The 7,821-nt window shown below is 36.4% G+C and overlaps 1 protein-coding gene across 2 annotated transcripts; it reads left to right on the top strand.

Moving 5' to 3' along the window:
* The first annotated feature begins 1,551 nt into the window (after positions 1-1,551).
* Positions 1,552-7,127, top strand: LOC113687336 (putative F-box/FBD/LRR-repeat protein At1g66290). Of its 2 annotated transcripts, XM_072048661.1 has the most exons (5): positions 1,552-1,730; positions 2,831-3,331; positions 3,991-5,778; positions 6,404-6,556; positions 6,688-7,127. In XM_072048661.1, exons 3-5 carry the CDS (start codon positions 5,167-5,169, stop codon positions 6,952-6,954), a joined length of 1,032 nt encoding a protein of 343 aa, XP_071904762.1. In that variant the 5' UTR covers positions 1,552-1,730; positions 2,831-3,331; positions 3,991-5,166; the 3' UTR covers positions 6,955-7,127. The 2 variants fall into 2 exon arrangements, with proteins under 2 accessions (XP_071904762.1, XP_071904761.1); XM_072048660.1 differs by having other exon boundaries at positions 1,552-3,331.
* The last annotated feature ends 694 nt before the right edge of the window (positions 7,128-7,821 follow it).

The following is a 7,821-nucleotide window of genomic DNA, read 5'->3' as shown; positions in this document are numbered from 1 at the left end:
ATCCAAATATAGCATTTGCATGAGTAGTTAGGGATACCACAACCTAAGGAGTTTCCATTTGTTATTTTCTTGCATAAGTCAGTAGATTTTAATTCTTATAATTCATTGATAGTCTAAATAATAGAGAAATTTTAGTAATACTGGTAATTGCAATCTTCCTTGTGGAATCGATCCTTAATACCCTATATTCACTCACGATTCGTATACTTGCGATAAATTGCGTGTGGGGTATTTTGGAGTTTATAAATGTAAAACTTGGTTGTGAATGAGCTAATAATTATATGTATACCTTGCACACGTCAGAAAAACAGCTGAAATCTATGCTATAAATGAAGTTGTAAAGCAGTGTGAAATGCCTGCAAGTAGCTGCGCAAGGACTTGTTCAACTGCATTAAGAATACGCGGGTAGGAAAATGTGGGTGTGGTCCGCATTTTAGTTGGCGTTCTTGCCTCCTCTACATTTTCTGATTTTCTTTCTTTTAGGGTTCACCTCAAAACGTGTGTGAAAACATGAGTAGCCACCCATTTTTGTCCACATTTTATATTCGGGAAACTTGAGTTGCTCACTTTTGTCATTTTCTAATTGTCATCAAATCATTTCCAACACGTTATTTGTATTCTACTTGTTCCAAATCAATCATCAATCACCAAAACCTACCAAAAGTAACATAATTTGTAAGTTAAACCATTCAAATGCATTTTTTGGTTGTCAAATGTGACTTATAGAAATAATTGGCAAAGGAGCTAAATTTCATCTTTATCCCTTAAAAACACACCAAAAACTAGTAATAAATTACACTCAAAACATGCAAATAAAATGCTTGCCAAAGTTTATCATCTAGTGGTTCAAATTTCTGTGATTCCAATTGAGTTTTATGAAATTTCATTTACTTTTTTTGTTTTATACATTGAACAAAAGAATCAATTTAGCCAAATTGTACAGTTTCGGAGCTAAATGTTTTAGGCATCAATACAAGGGACAAATTTAGCAGAAATTATATGCTTCATAATGAACTTGTTTTGCCAAAACATTGGCCATCACCTTGTGAAATATCCCACGTCGACAAATAGAAGACGAAGGGAAAGGAACATAATGTTCGATCGATCTGTTGATTTATTTATAACATTGGGTTAACCATTTTAATTTCATAGTTTCAGCTCAAAACTATTATTGGGCTAGCCTATTGGGTGCAGGCATTACAAATGGCATTAGAGTGAATTTCGCGTGATCTCTATATGAATGAGTCTAGGGTCAAGTGATGTTATGGTTCCAACTACAGTGGTCTTCAAATTTGCATTTTTTATCTATTATCGTCATTGTAAATTACCTTCATTTACATAATTTTTTTGTTAAAAATTATTGGCTCTGTTTGGATTAACTGTTGTTGAAAATATTTTACTACAGTAGTATATGTAAAAAACTTTTACTGTAGATTGTTTTTGTGGTGTTTTTTGAGGGTTTTTGGAATATATTTTGGTGTACTTTTGAAATTAAAAAATTTTTTAATATACCTTTTAAAAATTAACACTATCACCCACAATCGCCACCATTCTATCCTTGTTATTTTCTCCTCCCTCTCCCTCTTCCTTCTTCTCTTTCTCTCCTTCCCTCTTCCTCCTCCCCTCTTTCCATCCCTCTTCCTGGAGGGAAAGAGAGAAAGAGAAGAAGGAAAATGGATTGCTATAGTAATACAATGCTACATCGTCTTTGGTTTTGAACAATATATCATGTCTCTCTTCTGCTTTTTCCTTGTTATTTTCTTGGAACAGTTGTTCACTCCTTTAGACCAATTTTTTTTTTTTATTATTGAATTCTCGATTACTGGCCGGTAAGCACCCCCACCCATAACTCATGACTATGCAGCATGATTGTGTTGCTAATTTGCTATTAAGAAAAGGGTCTATTACAAGGGAAACTAGTTTGGACGTTCCTATGCATTCTGATTGTTCACTTCGTTCTTCAATGAGTATACTTTGATTACCATTAACAATTGCAGATTTTTATGCCCTTGATAATTCAGGATAGAACAGCAATACAAACTGAAATTTTATATCAGCTATTTGTTTAGAATTTTGTCCTGTTTTGGTGATACACATGTAATTTACTTTGATTTGCTATCAAAAGTGGATTGGTTGTGGTTCAATTTCTAGCCAATTCTAGTTAACCTAACCGTAGCTATTGGTGTAGGAATAAGAATAGAGGAAGATGATAGAAGCTGTTCCTATGAAATTGGAATAGGCTTGATGGAAAATGCATTGAATTGTTATCAAAATGGATTCCTAGCACAGTGTCCAAGGTAGTAACTATAATATTACCACGCAACTTACAAGTACAGAGTTCATGTTTCAATTTGTGCTCCAAGTTAGAAATTTGGATGAAAGAGAACTCAAAGTAATAAATGTACTGTAATAATTTGGATGCTGAAGATAGAATCAACATGCTTTTGTAAGTGTCTTGAGTCACATCCTATCCCGTCAGTTAAAACCAGTGTTTTATTTATCACATTGATGGGTGTACAAATGGACTATTATTTATAATATAACATTTAATGACAGAAAAGAGATCGATACTTGTCCCTACTGAAGAAGCTGGAGCTGAAGCAGCCTAGAAGGCTAATTTTATAAACTTTCTGGATAGAGTTCTGTCTTTCTATTCGTAAGAATTCAACTGTCAAAGAGTTTTATGTTTTGTTCTCAGACAAGTATGATCTATCTCGTGTGAAAACATGGATCACTGCTGCTTTAAGTGCTAATGTCCAAGGGCTTCGTGTTTTGTATGGGACTATTCGGTATTCCCTCATTTGATTTTCACTTGTGATACTTTTAACAGAGATGGAACTCAGACTCCGCAAGTTCAAAATTCCAACTGATGCACATTCCTTGAACCTTCAAACCTTAGATTTCCCTAAAGTTGAATTTCAGGATGATTACTCTTTGCAATCTAACCACCACTTGTTTAACTTCCCATTCCTTGAAGTATTTGTATTGTCTAGCTGCAAATGGTGGAATGTGAAGCTTCTTACATCGAAACACCCCGGCTTTCTAGTTTCCAGAAGTCAGACCCCATTTTTGAATTTGTGAGCGATGGATGAAATGACTGGAAAATTGAGATCTGTAGAACCAGCCTCAAAGAATCCAAATGTAGCGCGAATGAGTCTGCAAATTTCCATTTTTCTAGCCAGTCAACAAACGATGATGCATCTGTACAGTACGGGGCTTGCTGCATACTCATCTTATCCCAAGTGGGGAGATATGCTGTCAAGCCTGTATGATCCTAAAAGGGTTCTCTGCTTTTATTAGATTCCTGGAACTATCTAGTGATCTTTCCAAGGTAAAGATCCTTCTTGATATGATTACTTAAATTTTAGTAGTTCGACTATCATGTTGCCTTTAAAATTGATCAAAATTATCTTTTGTTACTCTCTTTCATTGTTCACCCAATTTGAGATTGTACCTATGAGTTCTGGGCAGATTTAGTCTGTGTTATAAGTACTAGTGGTTTAAATGGTCTTCCCATTTCGGTATGATTTGTTTCCTTTTTTTTTTGACGTACATGATCTTGCTACAACATATAATTTTGATTTTTTCTCATGTTGTATATCTTGACTAATTCTAGCTATATTCCATTATTTCCTAAGGTACTTTCTCATAGGGAACCACCACGTCCTCTTCCATTTCTTGATAAGCTTACCGACCTGAAATTTACACGGCTAGGATAGCAGTAGGAAGTGATGGAGTGGCGATACACTTTTTGAAAATGGAAACAGTTTTTCAATCACTTATTATTACTAGGTTGGCTCTTCAAGTTATAGTTTCACCTGCCCCCAGAAGCTAAGGAAAAACAGGTTTACGGGCTTGCATAAATATGATGGCAATTGAGTGTAATGTTCAATTTAACTCTTAAGCATTGTTTTTGTGTATATGTTTTGTCATATCAGTTTTGTTAAAGCTGGCGATTTTCATTTTCTCTTTTGTAACTTTACGACACAGGCTTGTACAGACAATGCTGCTGACAACTACAAGGGAATCAAATTGATGCCTGGTGGGGTCTTTTGTCTAACTTGCCTCAAGATAGTGAAATTGGAAATTCCTATTATCCTAGCACAATGGAGAATTCTTTGGTAAAGGTTTTAGAACAGAATGCGACAGAGTGGAATGATTGTAAATATACATGCTGGATGACGGGCAGATGATGAAACAGGTTACAGGTCAGCTGTTCAAGTTTTCCTGAGGCTCAAATCATGATCAATGGTGCCCTTTTGGAAGTGATATTGACCTTACCCAGAGAATAGTCTAGGATTTTCAAGTGAACTTCCTTTGGAAAATGCTAAAGATTTTTCCTTGAGATTTCCTAAATTTCTGTTTTTGTTTATCCTCAGGTTTGCAAATATATATATTTCTTCACTAATCTAGATTTCTTTTTCTTTCCTTCACACTGCTTTAGTATATTGTCATTTGTTTTGTGACTTTTGTCTCTCTCTCTCTCTCAAAATCTCGGTTTATGGTTTATGTAGCATCCCATCCCATATTTACCATTGATGACATGCAATTGAGGCCCAAAATCCCATGGAGTCACTGAGTATTTCACCTATAATTGAAGTAAACCAGCAGAAAGGATGTTCGTCACACTAAAACAGAAGGAGAAATGTCTATAATCTAGCTTCAGTCTTTGTCCTTTGCTCTCGTGTTAATGTTCAACAATTCTATCCTCCAAGTGAGATATAATAATCGTGAAGGTTTGGCGAGGAGAACCGAAACAGTTGTGCCTTGAATTTCAGGAACTGACCCGAATTATAACCATTGTCCTTAATTAGTGGTACGGGGGACAAGGCGCGCGATATGGCCTATACCATTTTAATTGGGTTATGTATAAATAAGCGGGTCTAGGATTTACTGTGGACACTTTTAGTCAGTTTTTTTTTCAGAAATAAGAATTCTTTCTCTCTGCCAGTGGATATAGGCCACATTGGAAGAAACCACCATTTGTTATTTATCACTTCTCAAGAGGATGAATATGGATAGCATTTATGACAAACCATTATTGGAGTGGAACCTGTGTGTATGTTTGGAAGTAGTTCATGAACCTCGTATCCTGTAGCTCTTTCTAAGAATTCATCGATCAAAGAGTGTCACCTTTTGTTTCTAGACGTGTATGATCCATTTCGTATGGAAACTTGGATCACTGCTGCTCTAAGCGCTGATGTCCAGAGGCTTCGTAGTTCATATGCTGGGGTCTTGGTATTTCCTCGTTGGTTTTTCACATCTAATTCTTTGATGAAATTAGAACTCAAACTCTGCAAGATCAAAATTCTGATGAATATATCTTACTCAAACCTTCGTATCTTGGGTTTCCATGATGTTGAATTTCAGAATGATGACCCTTCTAGCCCCCTATTTCTTACCTTCCCTGTCATTGAAGAGTTTCTGTCATTGGATTGCAAATGGAGGAATGTGAAGAAGCTTAAAATAGAGGCGCCAAGGCTTGCTAGGTTTGAGATGACAGGCTGCATCTTTGAACATGCAAATGATGGATCAAATGATTGCAAAATAGAGATTCGTGGGAGTAACCGTGCAAAATTCAAATGTAGTGTTGATATATTTGCCAGTTTCTATTTTTCTAGCCAATCAAAACTTGTTGATGCATCTCTGGAGTATTGGAAACCTGACATGAATGATGATATTAACCAAAGAAGCAAGACAGGTTTTCAAGCCTGTATGATCTTGACACGGTCCTCTGCTTTCATCAGATTCCTAGAACTATCTACTGATCTGATCCAGGTAAAGATTCTCCTTTATGCCAGTTTCTAAATCTCACCTAATTTAAGCAACTTTGTTCCTTTACAATTGTTCAGAATTTAAGTTTGCAATTACCTCTTGCTATTGTCTTTCATTATTCAAGCAATTTGAGACTCTGGATAAGAATATAGATGCAAGCAACAGGCTCAGCCTTCGATTTATCACGACTCATGAGTGAAGATGTCATGCCATTCTGATAAATGATTAGCTACATGATGTACATGATCTTGCTAGAAAATACGGTTATGCCTTTTTCTTGTGTTGTATCTTGACTGATGCTTACAGCTGTAAATAAGCCTAATCAAACCAAACATCATACTGTTCAAACTTCTTTGATTATTCAAAAAAGCTTGAAATTGTTTTTGAGCTTTCATTTTTTATTTATCACGCTGAGGTTTTACCGAGGCAAGCTTGAGTAGGTTGGATTTTTTACCTATAAATTCTAATGAGCCCCAGCTTGAAAGTTGATGCTATTCAAGTTTAACTTGGTTAGTTAGCAAACCTATTGTGAACAATCTCTTATTGAGCTAAACTAAATTCAAGCATCGAGTAGTTGGTTCTCCTTTCAGCCCTGCTAATGCTAGCTTAATTGCCTTATCTCCTCAAGGTGCTTGCTGATGCGAATCCACGATGTCCTTCTAATTTCTTTAGGCTTGCCCGTCTCAAAGTGTATTCAGCTAGCATTGCAATTCAGTGTGATGCAGCGCTGATAAACTTCATGAAAATGGCACCAGGTCTTGAATCACTTACATTTACAGGGGTAAAATAAAGATTAGCTTTTCCTTTTTTTTGCAGGCTTCATAAACTTTTGCATTTATGTGCTTTGGTGGTTCCTTGATGTTTAACCTGTAGTCCTTGTCATTGTCTTCCTCGTTTGACTTTGTTAAACAGGAATTTTCGAGGCAAGCTGCTGGTGACTACGATCAAATTCAATTGTTGCCTGGATATCTATCTTTCCTCGAGGTAGTCAAACTGGAATATTCCTGCTCTCCTAAGCCAACGGAGAGTACTTTGGTGAAATTTATTCTGCGGAATGCTGTAAAGCTTAAGGAGCTGTTGATTTATTCACAACATGAGGGCCATAAGGTGGATGAAGTTAGAGATCATCTGTTCAAATGTTCTAGAGGCTCAAGAAATGTGTCGATACTGTCCCTTTGAAAGTTTCAGTGTCTATTAGCTCCAAAAGAATTCAGGATCTTCAAGTCAAATTGCCATTACAAAATGGTAAAGGTTCTTATTGTCTTTTGAGCTCCTGTTATTCCTTTGTTTATACATCTTCAGATTTGCAGATTAACCTTCACTAATCTGGATTTCATTTCCCTTTCCAAGTACTTCCTTGTACAGATTTTCTTGGGTAGGAAAAAAAAAGAAACTATCATGAATAGAAGCAAAGAATAATAATATCCATATCCCAAATAATAACTAGCTATTGCTACTCTCACTATTTACAAATTCTATCGTACTGAACCATTCCTGCACATCCAGCACAGTACCCAGTAACGCATCATTGCCTTCATTCTTTTGAATTTTAGCTCTTAGGACTTCATTGCCTGGTACTATTTGCACCTTGTTCCATCCCTGCTCCTGTGCTTTGATCCATCCACGCAAACTTCACAGCCTCAGCTTGATCCAACATTTGATGTCCATTTTTCTGTTCTACTAGTGCCCAAGCAGTATCCACCATGTCATTGCTTCTCTTTGCTACATGCCGGTCTCCTCCCAGCCATATCTTGCTTAGCTGTTACTGAGATTTTAACCTGGTCTGTTGGGATCTCCTGGTCACTCCTTTCAGCCACTTCTTTTGTTTTCTCTCTGCTTCCAAGCTTCACTTTATGCAATACAACTCTGCCATATTCCTCCCACTGATTCCATGCTTTCTGGACTATTTCTGTAAAGCTTTTCCTTCTCCCATTCAGTTGTTGATTGTTCTTTTCCTTCCACAGCTGCCATAAATTTTTGCTTTCAATCCTATGTGGTCATTTCCTTGGATTCTTTTTTTTTTTTTTTGGCCTTCATTACTTCTCT

The sequence above is a fragment of the Coffea arabica genome, chromosome 5e (genome assembly GCF_036785885.1).
Source record: "Coffea arabica cultivar ET-39 chromosome 5e, Coffea Arabica ET-39 HiFi, whole genome shotgun sequence".
In the NCBI taxonomy this organism is placed as follows: Eukaryota; Viridiplantae; Streptophyta; class Magnoliopsida; order Gentianales; family Rubiaceae; genus Coffea; species Coffea arabica.
This window is presented reverse-complemented; position numbering and strand designations above follow the sequence as displayed.

What these genes read in the sequence shown, in the direction of transcription:
- LOC113687336 (XM_072048661.1), top strand. Translation starts at nt 5,167, where the DNA reads ATGGAAACTTGGATCACTGCTGCTCTAAGCGCTGATGTCCAGAGGCTT. An exon ending in TATCTACTGATCTGATCCAG is followed by an intron (nt 5,779 to 6,403) that starts GTAAAGATTCTC and finishes TATCTCCTCAAG; the next exon opens with GTGCTTGCTGATGCGAATCC. An exon ending in AATCACTTACATTTACAGGG is followed by an intron (nt 6,557 to 6,687) that starts GTAAAATAAAGA and finishes TTTGTTAAACAG; the next exon opens with GAATTTTCGAGGCAAGCTGC.